The sequence below is a fragment of the Neovison vison genome, chromosome 3 (assembly GCF_020171115.1).
Source record: "Neovison vison isolate M4711 chromosome 3, ASM_NN_V1, whole genome shotgun sequence".
Taxonomy (NCBI): domain Eukaryota; kingdom Metazoa; phylum Chordata; class Mammalia; order Carnivora; family Mustelidae; genus Neogale; species Neogale vison.
In genome coordinates, this window is record NC_058093.1 from 214,580,107 (window position 1) to 214,605,700 (window position 25,594).

Sequence of the window (25,594 nt, forward strand, 5' to 3'; positions counted from 1 at the left end):
AATTTCTTGCAAGAAGTATCTACACCAGAAAAGAAGAAGAGCTTCAAATGATGACAACTTTACCTCAAGGAACTAAAGAAAAAGAGCAAATAAAACCCAATTAGTGAGCAGAAAAAGGAAGTAATAAAGACCTGAGCAAAAAGCAATGAAATAGAAAATTAGAAATAATAAAGAAAATAAATAAAGAACTGGTTCACCAAGAAGATAAATTTTACAAACCTCCAGCTAGTTTAATAAGGAAGAAAGAGAGAATACAAAAGTTGCATTATCAGGAATGAAAGCAGAGACAACCCATCAGTTTCTACAGATAACTAGGAGACGGGAATATTATCAACGTTATCCCAAAATTTCTACAACTCAGATGAAATGAACAGAGTCCTTGAAAGATACAACTACCTCACTCAAGAAGAAACATAATCTGAATAGCTCTTTGTCTCTACTAAGGAAACTATATTTCTGTATTTTGTACTTAAAAATATTCCTAACAAAGACAACCAGACGAGATGACTTCACTAGGGAATTCTACCAAATATTTAAGAAGGAAGTAATACCAACTGTAAATGAACTTTTCCAGAAAACTGAAGAAGAAAGAATTCTTACCAACTTATTCTATGGTCAACATTACTAACACCCAATCTTGGTAAAGACATTATTTACAAACTGCAGAGCAATATTCCTCATAGACATAGATGCAGAAATCTAAACAAAATTTTAGCAAGTTGAATTTGACTTGCTAAAAAGGAATAATATGTCATAACTAAGAAGAATTTGTCCCAAGAATGCAAGGTTGGTTTACCACTCAAAATAACCACTAGACCACCAGGGATGGTAGAAAATAATAAGAGAAAAAGGAAAAGTAAAACCCAAAATATCAAAACTTAGGGGACACAGAGAAAGCAGTTTTGGGGAAGCTTACAGCAATAAACTCTTACGCATTAAAAAATAAGAAAGATCTTGGGGCGCCTGGGTGGCTCAGTGGGTTAAAGCCTCTGCTTTCGGCTCAGGTCTTGATCCCAGGGTCCTGGGATTTAGCCCCACATTAGGCTTTCTGCTCAGCAGGGAGCCTGCTTCCCTTCCTCTCTTTGTCTGTCTACTTGTGATCTCTGTCAAATAAATAAGATCTTTAAAAAAAAAAAACAAGAAAAATCTCAAATCAACAAACTAACTTTAAAACTTAAGGAACTAGAAAAATAAGACAAACGAAATCCAAATAATAAAGAACAGAGCCGAGGTAAACAAAAGAAAATAGACAATTGAAAAAATAAATCAAAAGCTGATTCATTAAGTCAGCAAAACTGACAAACCTTTAGCTAGACTGACTCAGAAAAAAAGAGAGAAGAGGCCTCAAATTATTAAAATCAGAAATGAAACTGAGTGAGAATATTATTACCAAGTCTATGGAAAGGAAAAGTACGATAACAGAGTACTATAAACAACTGTCTACCAAAAACTGGACTACTAGATGAAATGGGAGACTCCTAGAAACACAAAACCTATCAAGACTGAACTACAAAGAACAGAAAATCTGAACAGATGTTTAACGAAGACAACTGAATCAGGAACCAGAAAAAATTTCCAGTAAAGAAAAGTCCTTGACCTGATGCCTTCACTGATGAATTCTATCAAACATTTAAAGAGCTAACCCCAGTGCTTCTCAAACTTCTACTAAAATTAAAGAGGAGGGAATAATTTCTTTTTTTTTTTTTTAAAGTTTATTTATTTATTTGACAGAGAGAGATTACAAGTAGGCAGAGAGGCGGGTAGAGAGAGAAGGAGGAGGAAGCAGGCTCCCTGCCGAGCAGAGAGCCCGATGCGGGACTCGATCCCAGGACCCCGAGATCATGACCTGAGCCGAAGGCAGCGGCTTAACCCACTGAGCCACCCAGGCGCCCGAGGAGGGAATAATTTCTATCTCATTCTGTGAGACCATCGTTACCCGGATAACAAAGCCAGACAAAGACACTACAAGAGAACAATGCTCTGGACCATTATCTCTTATGAACACTAATGCCAAAGTCCTCAACAAAATACTAGCAAACCAAATTCGACAGTACACTAAAAGGATTTTACACCAAGACCACAAGACCAAGTAGGGCTTATTCCTGGAATGCAAGGATAGTTCACAATACACAAAAATTGATTTATGTGATATACTAACCGCGTTAACAGAATGAGGGAGAAAAAACCCACCTGATCATCTCAGTTGATACACAGAAAGCATTTGACAAAATTCAACAACCTTTCATAATAAAAATACTTGAAAAATAGGAATAGAAGGAAACTACCTCCACACTATAAAAAGCTATGTATGAAAAACCCACAGCAAATATACTCAATGGTGAAAAACTGAAAGCTCTTTTCTAAGCTGGGGAAAAATAAGCCAAGGATGTCCACTTTGGCCACTTCTACCCAACACACAGTTCTGGAATTTCTAGCCAGGGCATTTAGTGAAGAAAGAGAAATAAAAGGCAAGAAGAGAAGAAGTAAAACCATCTCTGTCTGCAGATGATATGATCTTCTATGTAGAAAACTCTAAACATTCCACATAAAACAACTGTCAGAGCTAATGAATTCAGCAAAGTAGCAGGATCAAGGTCTACATATAAAAATCAGCCGCACTTCTATACACTAACAATGAACAACCTAAAAAGGAAATCACAAAATAATTCCATTTCTAAGAGCAACAGAAAGAATAAAAAAATTAGGAACAATCTAATCCAGGAGGTGAAAGATTTGTATAATAAAACCAACAAAACACTGCTGAAAGAAAGTAAAGACATCCCATATTCATGGCTTGGAAGAATTAACACTATTATGATTTACTATTACCCAAAGAAATCTATAGATTCAATGCAATTCCTATCAATGTCCCAATGACAATTTTTTTTTTTACAGAAATAGCAACACCCTCCTAAAATCCACATGGAATCTTGAAGGACCTTGAAGAGTCAAAATAATCTTGAAAAGATAAGAACAAAGCTAGAAGACTCGAAGTTCTGATTTAAAAACTTACTGCATAGCTCCAGCGATGAAAATAGTGCAGTACTGGCAGAGGCAGACTTATATACCAATGGAATAGAGCTAAGAGACCAGAGATAAACCATAAGGTTTTAAAAGGAAATAAGTAAATAGTCAAATGAATTGACAAGGGTGCCAACACCATTCAATGGGGAGAGGAGATTTTTCAATAATAAACTGGGGCTAAAGTGGTTATCCTTTGAGTAGCAGCTTCTGCTGAATCTAAGTCAGCCTCCATACGCCTTACTTAAGACATGACAAACAATCGTGAGGGCAAAAGCTTAATCAAATGTTGAATCTGAAACTCTGGCATTGTCTTTCCCCTGGGAATTAGGACCCTCAAATATTGATTTAATAGCTCTGAATTCTAATTTTAGCATCCCCACTCAGAGATTCTGAAACAGGCTCTGGACCACTGCTTTCTGTATGGTCTCTGCCCCATGCCACAAGTCGGTTAATACTCCAAGGGTTTAAAAAAGCAGGGGTAAATATGGGGCTCAAGTCAGTGTGTTTTTTCTTTTCTTTTTTTTAAGATTTTACTCATTTATTTGTCAGAGAGAGAGAGAGACAGAAAGAGAGAGTACAGGCAGGTGGAGTGGCAGGCAGAGGCAGAAGAAGAAGCAGGCTCCCTGCTGAGTAAGGAGCCTGATGTGGGACTTGATCCCAGGACCCTGGGATCCTGACCTGAGCTGAAGGCAGATGCTTAACCCACTGAGCCCCCCAGGTTGCCCCCATGCACTACTATCTTAAACAAAATTGAAATTCTCAGTAGAGTCTGGTCTGATATTCTACCTAAACAGAAGTACATTATTTAGTTTTAATTACTAATATATTCTTACTGACTAGTCCATAATCTTCCTGAGAAGAGAAACTGTTCTTTTATTTCCTGATTCTGCTTTAACACCCAGAGCCCTATCTGGTGTCCACCTTAGTATGTATCTGGCCAGTTAATTTTTGTATCAGGAAAAATTGCTAGAAAGCAAATAAAGCACAGCACATAAAATATTACTTCCAAATCATTCAAGTCTGTCAGTTCTTCTGCCTCCAATGATCTCCACTAAGACATGTAAGAAAAATCTTTTCTTCTCTATCCCCAGCATTAATGAGCAAATCCCTCAATAAAACTGCGCATTCTTAATGTTTATTTGAGATTAAATTACCTCAGGCAGTTCTTCTAAAAGCTTTTTTTCATTTACTAGAACTATTTTGTACTAGATTAGGTGATTTCATTATCCTCTGGATTAACTAATCCAATTCTAGGTCTGGCATTTTATCAGAAAACAAAGATTTTTCATCCAAAGTAAAGCTCTTTTATTTTTTTTAAATTTTTTAAAGATTTTATTTACTTATTTGACAGACAGAGACCACAAGTAGGCAGAGAGGCAGGCAGAGAGAGAGGAGGAAGCAGGCTCCCCACGGAGCAGAGAGCCCAATTCGGGACTCGATCCCAGAACCCTGGGATCATGACCTGAGCCGAAGGCAGAGGCTTTAACCCACTGAGCCACCCAGGCATCCCCAAGTAAAGCTCCTTTAAATTAACCTTTAGAGGCCCCTTGACTATATTCAGCTAGGTTTCTTCAGAACAATAAAACAATGGCACACCAGAAGCTGCTAAATACAAATTTTAGAATTGAAGAAAATATATTGAAAGTATAAATTATTTTCTTGATTACCGTATCAATCTGATACTGACTGTCAACCCCTAACAAACAGCTAGAAGAACTGAAAGTAGATGCCTCCAGGAAGCAGAAATCACAGAGGTTATGAAATAGACAATGGATTAGCACTTTTCCCTGTAAGCACTTCAGAATTATTAATGTTTTAATTGCATATTTAAATTAAATTTAAAAGCATAACTGTAGAAAAAAATAAAAATATAATGGGTACAAAATGAGACACTAATTTAAAAAACAAGGAAGATTTAATCCTTAAAGCAATAGTGCTAAAGGTTGTTTATGTGACGCCATGGTCTCATGAGACAGCCTTGAGGCCATCATTTATCCTATGGGCTTTTCAGTCCTACATTTGTAAACCTGACAGTAAATCAGAATGCCAAGGCCCTTTCAACAGTAGTAATTCTAGTATTCTACAACTTCAGTAAACAGTGAGTGGCAGGACACAAGAGAAAATGTACTTGTTAGATAAAAGGCAAACTCACAAGGGCTTGTTTTGTAATGGATGGTTAATGAAGTTATAGTGATTAGCACAATTATTTTAGGATGACTCTTAAGAGAGTTAAAGGAAGATGATATGGTATTAGGGAATCTATCTCCGTTGATGAGACAGCTCCTACGACAGAAAGCATGCATGCTCCAAGCATTAATGCTGCATTTAGGGCCTGAGAGAGCCACATGTGCTGAGTGTCACGTAACAACTCCTGCTCTAGTGAGCTGGTCAAGTGTCACAACCTGCCCTTTTCTGTGGACTGTGAGCAGTCAGAGACCAAAAAATAAAAAACTGGTCCCAAGTTGCTGGCTCCAAAGGATGGGTATGCTCATCCATATTTACAGCTAGATAAGGAAAGGGTTCTGTCACCTCTTATATGGCTCTTGACCAATTAAGAGCTTGATCAGATATATCTTTCCATTTATAAAAAGATTACACATTTCAGACTGCCCAATTTTAACTCACAGACTTGGAAATAAAAGAATCAGCATCCTATCTACTTTTAAACAGCAAGAATAGAGATCTGCCTTGCAGGAAACAAAAGCAAGACAAACAAAAAAGCTATAGATATATATCATTATAGAAGTGTCCATAGGAAGTAAAGAAAGGGGAAACTGGGTTTGTAGCATAACACTCTCTAGTGTCCAGGAAGGTCTTTTCTTTTTGTATGTTGACTATTCCATTTTGCGTATTTCCTCCTGTACTGTAAGTACCTGCTAAATGGAAAAAACTTAAAAATTAATTAAAGTTCTTAAGTTTTTGAATTCTTTTTTTTTTTTTTTTTTAAACAGCTGGAGTACCTCTTAAAAAATGGGCCTTTACAAGAGCAGTAATATGGGTGGGGTGTCTGTGTAATGCCTACTCAACACAGCAGAAAGATAAGAGGAAATCTTTGGTATGCCCAATTCTAAAAGTCGTAAGGGGGGAACCATCTGGAACCAGCTGCTTGACAAATCCCGCGTTCATCTAAACCTTAAGGGTTTCCTCGTGGGTACAAGCATGGACAGAAGCCCACAGGGCGTGACTGTTTCCCACAATGCAAATGCTTAAGTAGCACATGGAGTTTGGAAAACTCTGCAGGACTTCAAGGTCCCGCCCCACTGCTCCCAATCCTGTGGCTTTCCTCAAAGCATCCCTGGATTAGCCTCTCTTCTCCCTCTTGCTTCCCCTAGAATTGTATTTTTTTTTTAAAAAACCAACACAATGTCCCTTAAAATCATAGAGGCAGAGAATTTAGGTGGGAAGGAACTAAGAGACAATTGGTAAACCACTGATTTAATGCTTGAAAGATCTCCATCAACTCATTTAACTTTTTAATCAACTTGATACACGGCAAAGTTCTATAACCAAGGGTTACAAAGGTTATAACCAAGGTTATAAATAAGTGCCTCAACTGACATAGCAGTCTAAGAAAATGTAGTTTATCAGACAGCACCCAATGCATCAAAGAAAATAGTAATTTAAAAACCTATTAAACACATAAGACATGCTAGTGAATGTGCATGACTGCCTCAGTTACTCTTCTATTTTATGGGAGAGAAAAGTGAGGCTCAGAGAAGCTGAGTAATTTGCATAAGGTCATACAATAGGGGCAGAGCAGACACTCAAGTCCACAGCCTTGATTACTACTCTATGTGTGAGTCTCAGTGTGATCTAAGTATCACCTGCAGTACCTGCAAAAATGAAGACCCCAGGGTCTCACTTTAAACCTCCAGAATCACAGATCTTTAGGTGTGCTTCTCAGGAATCTGCCTTTCCCCCACAATCTTCACAGTTTTTGATGCACAGGGTTGAGAACCCCAGTTCTAAAAATGAACTTCTAATGTATTTCATTACATTCAATATATAGGTTCAGACAGTTAGTCAGCTTTGTCATGTGCTAAGCCTTATGCCAGATGCTGGAGAGGCACAAACAAGCTCCCTAGTCTAGAAAGGAAGACAGACATGCAAACTGACAACTTTTGTACCCATGTGATAGACCCTGTGGAGTCTGGGAACACAGGGAAATGAACTATACATGCAAAGACCCAAAGAATATGCCCTGAAATATAGCCAACACTGTCCTGAAGTCAAGGAAGAACTTGACTCCCTCGTTTCTGGGAGGAGGGAGTGGAACATGTAAAGGATGAACCCTTGTAGGGGTGAAGCAGGGGCACAAGCTATTTTGCACAGATGCTGTTTTCTTAGCTGAAGGAGCAGATACTCCCCAGATGGAAAGGATGAAGCGAGAGGATGGGGAGGCATTCGGGACCAAGATGAGACTGGGGAGTTCACCAGAATGAAGAGTCAAAAAGGCTATGCAAGGGCCAGACTGATTACAGGGGGTCTTGTCCTCCATACTAAGGATCTTGGATTGTAACTGCATGGCAACGAGGAAGTAGGTTCCAGATCAAAATTTCAAACCAGTTTGGCAGCAGAGTAGAAGATGGACAGGAGGATGAGGAAAATTACTTATGTCCATGCAAAAACTTACACACAGCATCCACTGCAGCATAAATATAATAACCAAAACAACCAAAATGTCCATCAACAGATGAATGGAAAACATGTGGTATAACCAATGGAATGTTATCTGGCCATAAAAAGGAATAAAGTACTGACAACACAAGCCACAACATGGATGAACCCTGAAAACATGATACTAAATGAAAGAAGCCAGTCACAAAGGACCCCATACTTTGTGACTCCATTTATATGAAACGTCCAGGATAGGCCAATACATGGTGATAGAAAGTAAATTAGTGCTTAACTATAGGGCAAGTGAAGACTGACTGTTAATGGTTACAAGATTTTTTTTTTTTAAAAGATTTTATTTATTTATCAGAGAGAGAGCGAGCAGAGACAGACAGAATGGCAGGCAGAGGCAGAGGGAGAAGCAGGCTCCCCGTCGAGCAAGAAGCCCGATGTGGGACTTGATCCCAGGACGCTGGGGTCATGACCTGAGCCGAAGGCAGCTGCTTAACCAACTGAGCCACCCAGGCATCCCAGTTACAAGATTTTTTTTAGATTGATGAAAATATTCTAAAATTGACTATGGTCAGTTTTAAAAAACTCTGTGAATATACCAAAAGCCACTAAAATGTATATCTTAGGTGGGTAAATTGTATCTTATGTGAATATTTCAATTAAAAAAACCATAATGAGGGGCGCCTGGGTGGCTCAGTGGGTTAAAGCCTCTGCCTTCGGCTCAGGTCAAGATCTCAGGGTCCTGGGATCAAGCCCCACATCGTGCTCTCTGCTCAGCGGGGAGCCTGCTTCCTCCTCTCTCTCTCTGCCTGCCTCTCTGCCTACTTGTGATCTCTGTCTGTCAAATAAATAAATAAATCTTAAAAAAAAAAACATAATGAAAAAAAAAATCAAGTGGTTATGTAATATTGATTCATGCTTAAGATTTCAGTCTTAGATCAAACTTGTAGCCAGCAGCATTGATCTTCTTGCCATTCATTAATGCTGAAAGCATCTGTTTTATGCCTAATTTCAGATCTGGAGTATTGAAATCTTTCATGCTGGAGCTTCCTGTCTGGCTTCTTTCACTTACTGTAGTTATTTTCAAAGTTCATTCACATTGTAGCATGCATCACAACTTCCAATTCATGAACATGGGATGTTTTTCCATTTATTTACATTTTCTTTCAGCTATATTTTTTTATTTTTTTAAAGATTATTTATTTATTTGACAGAGAGCGAGATCACAAGCAGGCAGAGATAGAGGGGGAAGCAGGCTCCCCACCAAGCAGAGCCTGATGTGAGGCTCAATCCCAGGACCCCGAGATCACAACCCCAGCCAAAAACAGAGGCCCAACCCACTAGGCCAACCAGGCACCCTGTTTCAGCTATATTTTGTAGTTTTCAGTGTACAAGCCTTGTCCTCTTCTTGGTTAAATTTATTTCTAAGTACTTCATTCTTTTTTTTTTAAGTACTTTATTCTTTTTGATGCTACTGTAAGTGGAAGTATTATTTTAACTTCATTTTCAGAGTTTTCATTACTTGTATATAAAAATGCAAGTAATGGGGCACTTGGGTGGCTCAGCTGCTTAAGTGTTGATTTTAGCTCAGGTCATGACCTCAGGGTTGTGAGATCAAGTCTGTATTGGACTCAGTGCAGGACATAGAGCCTGCTTAGGATTCTCGCTCACTCTCTGCCCAAAACACTCTCTCTTTAAAAAGAAAAAAAGAAAAGAAAGAAAGAAATGCAAGTGATTTTAGTATATTAACCTTGTACCCTGCAAATCAGCTTAAGTTTATTAGCTCTAACAGTTTGTATGTTAATTCTTTAAGGTTTTTTAGATATAAATCATGTCATCTGCAAACAGAAATAATTTTACTTTTTCCTTTTCAATAACTTATTTCTTTCTCTTGCCCAACTGCTCTAACTAGAACTTCCAGGAAAATACTGAATAGAAGTGGTTGAGGGTGGACATCCTTTCTTGTTCCCAATCTTGAAGGAAAGCTTCCAAAATCTTTCACCATTAAGTATGCTGTCAACTGCAGGTTTTTCACAGATGCCCTTCTATGAGGGCACAAAGTTCCCTTCTATTCCTAATTTGTTCATTGTTTGTTTTTTTTTTCTTATCATAAATGGGTTTTTAATTTTTGTCAAATATTCTTTCTGTGCCCATTGACAAGATTATCTTGGTTTTTTTTTCTCCCCTTATTCTATTGAGATATATATTATACTGATTAATTATCATATATTGAACTAACTTTGTATTTCTGGGATAAATCCTACTTGGTCATGGTGTATGATCCTTTTTGTCTGTTCCTGGATTGTTTACCAGTATTTTGCTGAGAATTTCTGCATAAGGAACTCATAGTTCTGCATAAGGAACTCATAGTTGTTGTTTTTTTTTTAAGATTTTATTTATTTGACAGACAGAGATCATACATAGGCAGAGAGGCAGGCAGAAAGAGGAGGAAGCAGGCTCCGTGCTGAGCAGAGAGCCCAATGCGGGGATCGATCCCAGGACCCTGGGACCATGACCTGAGCCAAACGCAGAGGCTTTAACCCACTAAGCCACCCAGACGCCCCTTGACTCATAGTTTCCTTAAGACATTTTTTTCTGGCTCGGTTATCACGGTAACACAGGGAAAATGAACTGCACATGCAAAGACCCAAAATAAGTCTTTGGGTCTCACAAGATGAGTCTCACAAAATGAGTCAGGAAGTATTCTCTCCTTTATTTTTGGAAGAGTTTGAGAAAGCCTGGTGTTAGTTCTTCTAAACATTTGGTAGAAATCACCAATGAAGCCATCTGGTCGTGGGCTTTTCTTTGTTGGAAGTGTTTTGCTTATTAAGTCAATATCTTCTGTTGAATAGATCTATTCAGATTTTTTCTTCTTGAGTGTTTTGTTTTTTTTTTTAAGATTTTATTTATTTATTTGGTGGGAGGAACAGAGGGAGAAAAAGGACAAATAGACTCTGCAATGGGCATGGAGCCTGACACAAGACTTGATCCCAGGACCTGAAGAGATCATGACCTGAATTGAAACTAAGAATCAGACACCCAACCGACTGAGCCACCCAGGTGTCCCCTTCTTGAGTCATTTTTGATAGTGCATTTCTAAGAATTAGTCCTTTTATACCTAGGTCATCCAATGTGTCAGTGTACAAGCTGGTCATAGTATTCCCTTTTAAGTATTCCTATTATTAGGGGCGCCTGGGTGGCTCAGTGGGTTAAGCCGCTGCCTTCGGCTCAGGTCATGATCTCAGGGTCCTGGGATCGAGTCCCACATCAGGCTCTCTGCTCAGCAGGGAGCCTGCTTCCCTCTCTCTCTCTGCCTGCCTCTCCGTCTACTTGTGATTTCTCTCTGTCAAATAAATAAATAAAAAATCTTAAAAAAAAAAAAGTATTCCTATTATTATTATTATTATTTTCTAAGTAAATAAGTATTCCTTATTTCTTGAGGTCACTAGGAATGTCCCTTCTTTTATAGTCTGCTCTTTTTTTTTCCTTTGTCCATCTAGCTAAAGGTTTGTCAACTTGTTGATCTTTTCAAAGAACCAGCTTTTTTTTTTTTTTTTTTTTAAGATTTTATTTTTATTTGTCAGAGAGCGCGAGCACAGGCAGACAGAATGGCAGGCAGAGACAGAGGGAGAAGCAGGCTCCCTGCTGAGCAAGGAGCCCGATGTGGAACTCGATCCCAGGACGCTGGGATCATGACCTGAGCCAAAGGCAGCTGCCTAACCAACTGAGCCACCCAGGCGTCCCAAAGAACCAGCTTTTGGTTTCATTAATCTCTTCTACTGTTTTTTCTGCTCTAATTTTTATTTCTTTCCTTCTGACTACTTTGGTTTAGTTTACTCTTCTTTTTCTACTTTCTTAAAGTGAAAGGTTAGGTTACTGATTTGAGATTTTCTTTTTGAAGAAAATCAGGGTTGTGAGATCAAGTTTATGGCTATAAACTGCTCTCAGTGCCTCCTATAAGTTTCAGTAGGTTGTGTTTCACTTTCATTCTCTTTATTTTCTAATTTCCCTTGTGATTTATCCTTTGGCCCACTGCTTTTTTTTTTTACTTTAACTGTTTAGTTTCCACTTAGTTGTGAATTTTCCTTCTGTTACACATTTCTAATTTCATTCCATTGTGGTCAGAAGATACTCAATATGATTTCAATCTTTGTTCATATTTGAGACATTTTATGATCCAATATATACCCTATCCTGTAATGTTCTATATGCACCTGAGAAGAATCTTTGATACTGCTGTGGTTGGGTAGGTCCAGTTATACATACATGTGTTATGTGTGTGTGTCCACACACACACACGTATACACATATACATTTTTATATATATACACACATACATATATATACACATACAGTGTCTAGTATCAAGTTCAAGTCTTAATATGTCCTTGATGATTTTCTATCTACTTATATCCTAATCATTTACCTTTTTTTGCTAAGTAATTTACTGCAATAAAACTTACATAAAATACATATAAAATTTATCATTTTAACCATTAATGAAAATATTAAAGTAAAATAAACATATTTTTACTCTCAGTCCAGATGAGACCTCAGCGAAAGCAGTTAACATGACTTAAGTAAGAACATGTTACAGAATAGCTGAGTAAAAGTACTAGAAAGATTAGCTACTCTGGAAAGGTAAAAAGTGATGCCATCCAAGTGGCCCTCAGCCAAATTTGGGACAGACTTTGTGTTGAATGTGTTTTTAAAATTCAGCATAGGATCCCCCATCTTAATGTGAGATATGTAGCGAGCTATGACACTCTAGCATCTGGTGCGGCCACTGCTCCTGTGGGACAAAGGAACCATATGATTGATTACCTGATAACCTTCTGTCTTCTTTTGACACCACTTCAGCAAGGCATTCCTCTTTGAACCTCCATATTCTCTTGCCAGTGCTGACAGAGGGTCCTTCCTTTCTTCCCTAAGTGAAAACAAGGAACCCAAAGTTAAAACATTTTTTATTTGAGCTCGATTATAAACCAGAAATCCCACAAAGAAGAGAACAATGTCAGGGTGCATTTTTGAGTAGTATTAACTGCACACACAAAGACATCTAATGGCAAGATGCATCTTTTCACTCATATGATTTTTCTTACAATTTTGCCAGGACCCTCACTGACCCACCACTGTCAGGGGTTTCTGCTGTCTGAAGGGAGGAACTCTATTATCCACAAGGAAACTGGCAAAGATTCAGTACAGTGTGCATTCACAAAATAATGAAATGCACTCCAGAACGCTCAGAAGGGGCCATAATAACTTGATGCTGGCAGCATCTGAAAGCTGCCACAGCCGCCTTTCACCTAATAGCTTACCTTTCCATAATCTTTATGCTTTATTTTATTTTATTCATTTTTGTTTCCTACCTTTTATGTCCTCAATCATTTCCTCTTTTTTAAGAACAAATCCTTCTTGTAAATACGAAGGATTATAAGGCATGGTTCGTGCCTTCAAGGTGCCTACAACTGGGGGAAACAGATAAGACAACAGATGGCGACCAACATCCATAAAACATCTCAAATGTATTTACTGCTTTATTATACACTCTTTCTTGACTATAGGTAATTAGAATTTTATCTTGCATAGAAAAACGGGATTTTTCCGTAAATTCACTCACTTATTTAATACCTCCTTACCCACCACTTCGCCAGTCAGTGTGCAAGTGCTGGGCAATGAGTAGTGAACAACACAGGCTCCCTGCCCCCTCGAGGAACTTCAGAGTTTACTATAAGACACAGATAGACCACAGAAGTTCAAAGAAAGAAAGGAAGAAAGGAAGAAAAAAAAGAGAGAAAGAAAGAAAACCCAACAATGGTTGTAACTCATTTCTTAAAAATATACGTAGGGTATTTTAGGGTACTGCCAATTTCCTTGAAGGCAGAACAAATATCCTGTTCCAGATAAGAGAATGAATCAAAAAAGATGTTTGGATCATGCAAGGGAGGCATACAACCTTGCATATCTGGGCCAAATCCTTCCTTTTAGTAACTACTCTAGGACTACCTAGAGTAAGAGTACCTCTAAAATAACCTGCTCTTTCACAAGTGGCATACCCTTGAAAACCTGGTCTAGTTTTTAGTGGTTACTTCATAAAAAAAGCAGAGATTCTACTCCACACTCCATAAACTTAGTCCAATAAGTGTCCTAAAGGTTATGTTACAAGCAGCTCAGTATTCTTCAACACATTGATTCTGTCTGTATTCACCCTTCAAAGTAAGTTAGGAAATAAAAAAATACACATTTAGAACTGAGGCTTTTTACAATTGAGAGGTGCAATGAACCCGCACCAGTTTGATTTATCTTAGAACCAGAAGTAAAATACAAAAATTTTCAACAAGCAGTTAAAACTGCTACCTTGAAGAAATATACTTTTATGCTTGTGTGCCAGCCCACCAGACTCCTGCTTTGGTTTAAAAAGTTCAAAGAAGTGTGTTAAAATACCACCAAACATAGGAAAAGAGAATGAAGATAAAAGTTATGTGAATGAACACAAAAAAGCAAGCCAAAAAAATAAATAAATCAACCTCCATCATGCTCAAAATAAAACTACTATAATCACTGTGAAAAGTTTATTCTGGCTCACACCAGGTCTGTTTGTTTATAGAAACAGCTTAAAAAGCATCAAAGAAGAGTAATTCTTTTTTTTTTTTTTTAAAGATTTTATTTATTTATTTGACAGATAGAGATTACAAGTAGGCAGAGAGGCAGGCAGAGAGAGAGAGAGAGAGGAGGAAGCAGGCTCTCTGCTGAGCAGAGAGCCGATGCGGGACTCGATCCCAGGACCCTGAGATCATGACCTGAGCCGAAGGCAGCGGCTTAACCCACTGAGCCACCCAGGTGCCCCAAAGAAGAGTAATTCTATGGACTACAATGGGAAGCTGCAAAAAAAGATTCTCCCAGAGCTGGAGAGTCATCTCTCATAACTTCTTCATTGTAAGATGAAGACAATTTCCAGGAGATGACTTGTTGAAAATCACAGCTTCTGAGTAGGGAAGCCAGAAGAGTGGGTGCCCTTTCCATAGACAAACTGCAGGTGGCCTACTACCCAGGACAGAGACAAGCATGGACAATGCTCTCCCTGCATCAGTCTGGCCAGAGTGAGAGCTACCCTAATCACTGGCTCCCTACTTGCTCTGATGGTGCACTGTTTACAGGACCACTATTCTAAGAGGCTGGGCCCCTAATGGCAGGGCTTTAAACACAAGTACATAATTTGAGTTTGACAGGTCAACTATTCCATTTTATCCTTATACCTATAAGTCAATGTAAATCTAAAGGTTTTTTGTTTTTTTTTTTAAGATTTTATTTATTTATTTGACAGACAGACACAGCAAGAGAGGGAACACAAGCAGGGGGAGTGGGAGAGGGAGAAGCAGGCTTCCAGCCGAGCAGGAAGCCTGATGCAGGGCTCAATCCCAGGACCCTGGGATCAGGACCTGAGCCAAAGACGGATGCTTTACAACTGAGCTACCCCGGTGCCCCATAAATCTAAAGTTCTGAAACCCACTCCCATCTCTCCTTCAATTCTCAATATACCTCAAAACAACAGTTTTCCTCATCCCTATAAACAATGTTTGCTTTATTTCTGACATTTGTTTTTTTCCCCTCTAAATGATAACTATTTCTTAGTCCCAAACGGCTTCTGATATAAGAGAAAAATGAACAAAATATACTATTCCATTTTCAGGTATTCTTTATCAGTGATCAATGCAGCATCATGCCCTTAGTTTCCTCTAAAAATAATTAGAGTGCCCTTTGGTAACTCTCCTTTTTTCATTCCTTTTCTAGAATCTGTTGTCAGAATCAACCATCTTTCCCTTTGAAAAGCCTCCAGAGTATAAACCCTTCACCATTTCCACTGCTATCATACTGATCCGGGCATGGTAGAAACATCATAATGTTATTTTAGTTGTGTTCCTCGACTTTTCTCCACAAGAGAAAAATCCCTGAATCACCTTCTCACATTGGTTTACTTACTCCGCTTTATAGCTACAACCATATCTGAGTGACTCAATTGGACTATAAAGAGGTTCCATGCCAGGGGCGCCTGGGTGGCTCAGTGGGTTAAAGCCTCTGCCTTCGGCTCAGGTCATGATCTCAGGGTCCTGGGATCGAGCCCCACATCGGGCTCTCTGCTCAGCAGGGAGCCTGCTTCCTCCTCTCTCTCTCTCTCTCTGTCTGCCTCTCTGCCTACTTGTGATCTCTGTCAAATAAATAAATAAAATCTTAAAAAAAAAAAAAAAAAGAGGTTCCATGCCTAGCCATTCCCTACTGTCAATCTTATCTTCCATGGCCCCTGGATGTAGTAGGTCCACACCTTCCTCTGGCCTTCTGTACCCATCCTCTGTGCCTGTGCAGTACTACCTCCCATAGCTCCCCCATTTTTCAGTTACTCACCCTTCTGTTCGTTGACTCACATCACTGACCCTGCCAACAATGCCAGCCTGCCCTCCCCATCCAGACACCACTCCTCTCGGAAGCCTTCCCTAACCCTCTACCCAAGCCCAGTATTCTGATTACACATCATCTCTTCTATGGTGCCTTGCTTTTTATCATACCATCCTACCCAACTCTGGGCATAGAAGAGACGAGAAAACATTTAATGAGACACAAAGGAAAAAAAAAAATCAGTGCTTGACTGCCATTATTTCACAACCTGATCATCAATCTCCAAAGGCCAAGAAAGGTATGCATGAAATGCACCAGGATTAACTGTTCTCTACCTTATCCGACTTCGAGTGGTGGGGGTGACGGATGCCGTGGGAGAGGAGGACAGAGAAAGCTGTGGAGACGTGGTTCCCATAGCCATAAGAGAGGCCGGTGATGCTCCCTCAGGTGCAGAGATATCTCGTTTCATCTCTTCACTACTTCGTCGAGACACTGATTGTGAGAAACAGTCATTATGCTTTTACATAAATACAGAAAAACATTTACTTTTATAAAACACTTTTAAATTGAGGGACGCCTGAGTGGCTCAGTCAGTCAAGCTGCTGCCTTCAGCTCCCGTCATGATCTCAGGGTCCTGGGATCAAGTCCCTCATCGGGCTCCTTACTTGGCAGGGAGCATGCTTCTCTCTCCACCTCTGCCTGCCTGTGCATGCTCTTTCCAAACCCTCTCTCTCTCACACACAAATAAATAAATAAATAAAATCTTAAAAAAAAAAAAAACTTTTAAATTGAGATAGTTTCTTCAGCAGTTTCAAAAAAGAGCAGAAATGACCATATAGGAGGAAAAAAATAACATTTTCTTTATCACACTGGTAACTTGAATGGATTTACTTCTTTCACTAGGAAAACGGTAAAAAAGGTACAGCAGTTGAGATATGCACTGAACTCCACACTCCCTGAAGTGAGGAGTGTGTCTTATCCATCCCCATTAACACTCACAGAACCTACCTAGCCCACAGTGAGCATTCCAGAAATGTTCATTTAATCACAAATACAGCGAAAACCAAAGGCTAATTAAAGCCATACTTGGAATGCAAGCTGATGCAACTACTCTGGAAAACAGCATGGAGGTTCCTCAAAATGTTGAAAATAGAACTACCCTATGACCCACCAATTGCACTACTGGGTATTTACCCTAAAGATACAAACATAGTGATCCAAAGGGGCACGTGCACCCGAATGTTTATAGCAGCAATGTCCACAATAGCCAAACTATGGAAAGAACCTATCCATCAAAAGATGGATGGATAAAGAAGATGTGGTATATATACACAATGGAATACTATGCAGCCATCAAAAGAAATGAAATCTTGCCATTTGTGGATGGAACTAGAGCGTATCATGCTTAGCGAAATAAGTCAAGCGGAGAAAGACAATTATCATATGATCTCCCTGATATGAGGAAGTGGAGATGCAACACGGGGGTAATGGGGGTAGGAGAAAAATAAATGAAACAAGATGGGATTGGGAGGGAGACAAACCATAAGTGACTCTTAATCTCACAAAACAAACTGAGGGTTGCTGGGGGGAGGGGGGCTGGGGGAAGGGGGGTAGGGTTATGGACATTGGGGAGGGTATGTGCTATGGTGAGTGCTGTGAAGTGTGTAAACCTGGTGATTCACATACCTGTACCCCGGGGGATAAAAATATATTATACGTTTATAAAAAATAAAAAATTATTTTAAAAAAAAAGCCATACTTGGCAGCTATTCACTGTCAACTAAAATAATCAAAACCCTTCTAAACTTAGTCAAGATACCATTAAAAGGAATGAAAAGAAAGATACTTCATTATAGGGCCACACTTAATTCTGGATCAGGCCATGTTTCTAAAAACACGAACCAGTGAGACACACCAAAAGGTGTCAACTACTGAGAAACAAGGGCAATAAGGAAAGTTCTATTTTAAAAGGCTAGCACACCCTGTCAGAACTACAGAAAGCTCTGAGAACTGGTAAGTAGAAGTAGCCCATGCTTCAGCCTTTGCTAACAGAGCCACAACAAAAGCCACTTTCTAACAAGGAGGTGCTGACTAGGCACAGGTGTTCGTGGCCCTGGGCTGAATGCAGGAAGAAGGGAAATAAGAGCAAAGTTCCTGACCTCAGATACATACTCTCTCACATCAGAAGATGCTGGATGTGCAGGCGCCCTGAGCTGGCTGCAATCAGTGCTGTACATCAATAATTCTTCCCTAATGACTGAAATGGCCCCCCTTTCATAGACTAAAATGTTCTTGGTGATTTTAGGATAGCCAAAGCAGAACCTAACTCTGCATTAGTAAAGTGATGTCTGTAAAGATCCAGAGAAAAGAGATGCTTTCTCCTATTACATGATTTTATTAGAATGATGTATTTGTACATATTTCTGACATAATCTTATAATTATCCTTGTTTTTTCTTTCAGTGTCAGATCTTCAAGTGTCTTAAATCAGCAGTTTAGAATGCCTTAATCTAGCAGTGCTAGAAAACTGGCTGAAACACCTTTCATCATTTTATATAATCTAGAGGAAAGTGAGAAAGAATAGAAAGGACTCTGTGAGAAGAATAGGCTTTGGAACCTGGGCTTTGGGATGGTAATTTTGGCTGGACTTCCACTAATAAAAAGACCTGGCTATGACACCTGAAAACTGTACTAACTTAAATCACTGTACAAGTGGAAGGGTAACTGTAAGGCAGAGTTACAGAAATTTCTCCTTTCCTGGTTCAATTTCTAGTTGAGTTTTAAAGGGTAAATAAGGGTCACAAAAGGAAAATAATGTGAGCAATTGATAAACTGGAATTACCCCCTGGAGACAAGGGGAGCCTGTTGAAGTCATCATTATAGGATGGCTTTATCAGACTTGGAAAAATCTGGTTTCCGGAGAATTTTTGGTGTGCTCTGAAATAACAGTTGCGACATACCTTGGGAAGGATATCCTAATCTTTCACAACTGTACTAATGTTGTATCAAGCTATAATTTTGGCACAATATCTAACCCATTCTAGGCCCCTCATAAATACTTGTTAAAGAAATGGAATGATCTGGGATGCCTGGGTGGCTCAGTTGGTTAAGCAGCTGCCTTCAGCTCAGGTCATGATCCCAGCGTCCTGGGATCGAGTCCCACGTCGGGCTCCTTGCTCAGCAGGGAGCCTGCTTCTCCCTCTGCCTCTGCCTGCCTCTCTGTCTGCCTGTGCTCGCTCTCCCTCCCTCTCTCTCTCACAAATAAATAAATAAAATCTTTAAAAAAAAAAAAAAAAGAAATGGAATGATCTAGTTTTCGGGGTTGTTTTATTTATTTATTTATTTGACAGAGAGGGAGAGAGAGCAAGCACAAGCGGGAGCGCTGCAGAGGAGGAGAAGCAGGCTCCCCACCGAGCAGGGAGTCCAACATAGGGCTCAATCCCAGGACCCAGGGATCCTGACTGAAGCCAAAGGCAGATGCTTAAATGACTGAAGCACCCAGGTATCCCTCTTTTATTTTAAAATCACAGCCATGAAATGTGATTTCTACAGACTCTAGAAGATACAACAGGGGAAATTCAGAGTGAAAATAATCAACTCAAGGGACACCCTTGGCTCAGTCGGTTAAGCATCCAAATCTTGATTTCAGCTCAGGTCATGATCTCAGGGTTGTGAGATCAAGCCCCATGCCAGGCTCCCAGCTCAGTGGGTAGTCTGCTTGAGTTTCTCTCTCTTTGCCCCCTTCCACTCCCTGCTCATGCATTCTCTCTCTAAAATAAAAATTAATCTTTCAAAAAAAAAAAAAAGAGGGCGCCTGGGTGGCTCAGTGGGTTAAGCCGCTGCCTTCGGCTCAGGTCATGATCTCGGGGTCCTGGGATCGAGTCCCGCATCGGGCTCTCTGCTCAGCAGGGAGCCTGCTTCCTCCTCTCTCTCTCTGCCTGCCTCTCTGCCTACTTGTGATCTGTCTCTGTCAAATAAATAAATAAAATCTTTAAAAAAAAAAATCAATTCAAGAGCTAAAGAGGCAAGAAAGTTAAGTAAGTCTAAAGAGAAAGCATTTGGTACCATTACTAAAACTTCTGGAAGAGTCTTTCTAAAGGAAATTCCAGATAAAAAGTCATCACCTGAGATGGTCTTGGCACTTTCCATGGCAGGTACTCTCGGCAGAGAAGCGGGTCGGCTGGTTGAAGATGTTCTTAATAGATGCTCTGCACAAAACAGGAAGGGTCAAAATAAAGACATGAGACAATGAACTTTGAAGTCACAAAGGTAGCAGGAAGGTGATCTCTCCTCCTCTCCCAACACCCCCAGGCTCATCTTTCCTTCTCAATATATGGCACTCTAACAATCCCCCATGGAGCCCATGTCTACAGAAGAGTTTCTGTAGACAAGGACTGTGGGAAAACATTTCATTCAATGTTTGATTTCTAGGGATGATTTTTGACACAGATGAATGCCTCTAAATCACTGACTGCTAAATCAAAATTCAAAGATCTTCTATGTTGGTCTATAAGTACAAGCTAAATCAAAGTCTTGCCCTTAAGTTCCTACCAAGAGCAGGGAAGCCATACATATATACAACCAGAGACAAAACAGATTGGACAATTACAGTGAGAATGACAAAGTATTATCAAACCACAGAGTGAGAAAACATTCACTTTGATTTAAGGCAGCAGGGAGGTCTTCAACAATATAATGACGTTAAGCTGGGCTTTACTAACAGAAAAGAGAAGCGGGAACCATATTTTGGCCAGAAACAATGAGAACAAAGGTGTAAGGACATTCAAGTTACAAAACAATAAAATCCCAGTGTGGCCTCAACACAGGGCATACCGAAATCAGAGAGGGCAGCAGGAAAAGGGGCTCTGAAGGGACGAGGCTGACCAACAAGAGCCTTCATTACCTTTTATGTGGACTTCAGTCTGAGAGCGACAAGGAAGCACCAGACATTTCTGAGAATTTGGGGAAGAAGAAGACAGGTACTGTCTCTACTGCCCAGTTTGCAGCCACAGCCCTGTTTCACCCCTCTCTTGCTCTCTAGACTCCAGTTTCTCAAACTGGAGCTTCCCAAACATTGGCACAAGCTGCTCCCGCACCTCCTGTTCTCTTTCTCCATTCCCACTATAGCCTGGCTACCTTCACCATCCTTCTGGTCTAGCTTAACATCATTTCCTCAGGACCTGCCCCCCCGGAATGGCAGCCCCAAACAGACCAGCACACACTTCATGCCTCAGGCTACAAGCCTGACAAGGCTGTCATCAGGCCAGGACAAGCAGCAGGACGGACAGTCTAGATGTGTTCTGCCCAGCTGCCACATGCAATAGATGTGTGATTAGCATAAGGGAAAACACTACCTCTTAAACTTACTGAAGACTATTAGTCTTCACTAATAGTCCCCACAGTGAACATATTTTAACAGATCATTTACCACTTTAAAAAAATAGTTCCTCTCAGAATATCATCATGGCATATGACATCTTTCAAGGATAACATACCTGCTATTTCAAAATCTATTTTCTAAGTTTATGAGGAACATTTTTATTTGGTTACCAAATGTAACTAATTACATACAACTTTGGGAAGGATGAACTTACTTTCTTAATGAAGACAGGACTTATACAGCCTAGAGTCACTACGTCTTTCCAAACCTGAACAAATACCACCTCTGTGCGAAGAGTCCACAAGCAAGCATCAATCAGAATTCTGAATCCTGTCAGTGGTTGGCATTCATCCGCACAGGAAAAGCAAATTATGCACAGACTGACAGACAAAACAAAGTTAGCAGAACACGGAAATAGTAGGAAACAGAAATCAACATTTTAAATTTAATCAAAATTTCCATTTTACAATTATGAAACCAGTCACTTCCCCAAAATCTTAATCTCCCAAAGAACACGGCAAATGAAGAAAGTGAAAATAAAGCTTGTAACAGACAAATGAATCCAAACAAGAAGCATGTCGGCAAGGCAATAAGCCCACGTCATTCCCTAGAGGGAAGTGTTTCTAAATTGCATACTATAAGAACACGACTGAAACAAAGCTCATGAAATTTACTGCTGATTCCTCTCCTCAACCCTGGTTAAATCTTTCCTTACTGCATGTCTAAGGATCTGTCTCCATTCGGCAGGTACTCCCCTACCACAGACCAACACCTACTTTTTTTGAAAATGCACAAAATTGTACTGAAGGCCTCAACAGGGTTATTCTTTTCAAAATTATTTGTGGTCATCTTCATCGGGCACAACACAGTCTGCTGCCCTTCCATGAAGTGCTCTCATTGTGGGACTCAAACTTGCTCAGAGGCACTTGTCCCAGGGCGAGCACATGTCCATTTACTACAGCCATCAGCCGCTGTATTCCGTCTGCATGTCAAACTGTCAGTTTATTGCTCTTCAGCAAATAAGACTGGTGTATTACAGTCAAATGTGGTAAGCAGAAGAGATTCTATTTTATAGTAATAGAGTCTATTCTACTGCCATATGGAGTTTTTCTTGTCTTTAATACATTCATTAAACATAAAACATTTGGGTGTCCACTACTTACTAGGCACTGGACTTGGTGAGAAGGTCAAAGAAAGGAAGAAAGGAGACAAGAAACTTACCCTTACAGAACTCAGAATCTAGAGCAGAAGCCATATACTTTAAAAAAAAACAAAAAACAAAAAACAAAAAAACCCTTTACAAGTGAGGGATGCTAGGAAAGAACAAGTACACAGGGCTCTGGGAACACAATAGGGGACGTGACATGCTCTTGAGGGGAGGTCCGGGAAAGTCACCTCAGGAAATGACATCTCAATTCAGATGAGAAGGGTAATTAATAGATTTTACACAGGCGAAGGAGAGGCTGGAGGGGAGAGTGTTCCCAGCTGAGTGCTCAGAAACTCCAGGGCAGCAATGTTCAGAGGACGGGAGAAAAGAGGAACAGATGAGGCGGCAGAGGCAGGCTGGAAGGGCCAGAACAGGCAAGGGAAAGCGTGCAGGCAATGCAGGCCAAATTAAAGAGTTTGGACTGTACCCTATTCGCAACAGGGAGCCAATGAAGGCACTTAACCAACTGAGCCACCCAGGTATCCCAGGATGTGGTGAGCATTTTTAAATGACAGTGGAAGGGAGCCAGTAGACAGGGTAAAGCTGAATACCTGGGAGAAGTGGATCATAGCCTGAGGCTAACAGCATCTGTGACAGCCCAAGGGGATGAGATCCAGGGCTCAGGGGAAGGAATAAACCTACACAGAGTTGTTCTGTTCATGTCCAATAGACAGGCAACAATAACAGGAGCATAGTAGGTCTGCTACTTAATGCTCTCTTATTTTAGGAATCACAGAAATAAACAGGTACAGGCAGTTACCCCTTTATTGTTTCCCAAAACAAATTTTCAGGCAAAATAGTGGGTTTTAAAATAGAAGCCTAGGGCGCCTGGGTGGCTCAGTGGGTTAAGCCGCTGCCTTCGGCTCAGGTCATGATCTCAGGGTCCTGGGATGGAGTCCCACATCGGGCTCTCTGCTCAGCGGGGAGCCTGCTTCCCTCTCTCTCTCTCTGCCTGCCTCTGTCTACTTGTGATTTCTCTCTGTCAAATAAATAAATAAAATCTTTAAAAAAAATAAAATAAAATAAAATAGAAGCCTAAATGGCCAACTTCTGTTCAAAGAGTAGTTCCAAATGGACTGATGCTCCTGCCAAAAAGGAGTATAAAATCTGAAAAAAAATATGAAATTCAACCACTTAAGGGGGCATTGAAGAAAATCCAAAAGCAGGCAGAAAATGAAAGGAGTAAATACGTGGAAGAATGAAAGAGCATAGGGGTGAGTTTCCCAGTTTATGGCTCTAGGCATGAGTGCAGGCCGCAGGTGAGGCCACAAAGGACAGCTGGTAGACAGCTTTACTGCCTTGAAAAAGGAGAAGGTAGATGTCAGGACAACCAAAGCTGCTGAAAAGGGAGGGAGTAGGGGAAATACCAGAAAGAATCACAAATTCTGTATACATACTCTGCCCAAATCTCTCACTGACCTCTGAAAACCACAAGCACTCAGATTCCAGAGTTGAATTAAGGACAAAATAACTGAACAGGTATTTCTCTCTTTTTTTTTTTTTTTTAAAGATTTTATTTATTTATTTGACAGACAGAGATCACAAGTAGGCAGAGAGGCAGGCAGAGAGAGAGGAAGGGAAGCAGGCTCCCTGCTGAGCAGATAGCCCGATGCGGGACTCGATCCCAGGACCCTGAGATCATGACCTGAGCTGAAGGCAGCGGCTTAACCCACTGAGCCACCCAGGTGCCCCTTAACAGGTATTTCAATTGAAGGAAAAGAAGTTAGATAGCGTTTGAGATGAGCCAAGGTACGGTTTGCTATCAAAAACCAATTTTCTGCAGAGGAACAAAACGGAAAGCAATCTCTACAACGTGTGATTGACGACAGCCAGAATATAATTCAAAATTACTAGACATACAAAGAGAGAGAGCAAAGTGACCCATACTCAAAAGAAATGGAAACCTACCCAAAACCTACCCAAAGATAACCCATGTTAGAATTAGCAAAAAAGAGTTTAAAGCAGCTATTAAAGATCTGCTCGACATTATAAAATATATATACATGTTCTCAACAGATGAACAAATGAGAAATCTGAGCTGAAAGAGTCACAAGAATGTGAGACTGGCGCTCCCTAAGACGCAATATGCAAAGGCAGCCGAAAGCTGTATTTGGAGCGAACATTGAGAAAACTATTCCCGAACACCAGCCCCCCTCTAAATATAAGGATCACCAGAGCAGCTGGAAGCCTGCTGTGCACTAAGGACTCCACAGCAACTTAAAACCCAAAGCCAGCCCAGCTCCTGAACAGATCAACTCTAATCAACTCAAAGAGGTGCCTGTGTCAAGGCATAAAACCAATCTACTGCTCTATATAAGATGTCCAGATTTCAACAAAGAAGTCTAAAATATATTAAGAAAAAAAAACACAAGAAAAAGAAAAATATATCCAGTTTACTATGTCAAGGCACAAAGTAATCAATAAAACCGACACAGATGTGGCAGAGATGTTGGAACTATCTGATAGGGCACTTAAAATACTATGATGAGTATGTTAGAGCCTCTGATGGAAATAGACAAACAGAAGATCAGCTAAGCTTTCCTTCTTTCCTTTGATTTTTGCTTATAATTTCCATCTCTCTGCTAAAATCAGATAAATAAAACTGTGAGAACCATGTCTCTGGTTCTCAACTGAAGGCAAGTTTGCCAGCATGTCATTGTCTTGAGGCAATTTTCACTGCCACACTTGGCGCAGTGGGGTGCTTACCACCTCGTGGGTAGAGGCCGGGGAGGCTGCTAAGCACCCTACAATGCACAGAACAGAATGAATTATTAGATACAAAATTTTTAAGAAAATCAGAAGTTGGGGGGTGGAGGGATGAAATACAGACTAGACAAAATTAATCTAACTGTATTACAAAAGCATGGCATAACTATACTGAGACAGTGGTGAAAAGGGGCTGATCTAAGTAGAAAAATGAATGGACTGGATATCGAGTCCATGACTGGACTATCCATTGACTATCCA

General features: G+C 40.1%; 1 protein-coding gene across 3 annotated transcripts in view; it reads right to left on the reverse strand.

The window, feature by feature from the left end:
- Positions 1–25,594, reverse strand: part of SPECC1L (sperm antigen with calponin homology and coiled-coil domains 1 like) — a 142,581-nt gene that overhangs the window by 22,335 nt on the left and 94,652 nt on the right. For all 3 annotated transcript variants that reach the window (XM_044243829.1, XM_044243830.1, XM_044243828.1), the window contains exons 11-13: positions 20,165–20,248; positions 16,377–16,533; positions 12,475–12,577 (exon numbers count right to left, since the gene is read on the reverse strand). In XM_044243829.1, the coding sequence (XP_044099764.1) occupies positions 12,475–12,577; positions 16,377–16,533; positions 20,165–20,248 (344 nt within the window). The remainder of the gene's footprint in view (positions 1–12,474; positions 12,578–16,376; positions 16,534–20,164; positions 20,249–25,594) is intronic.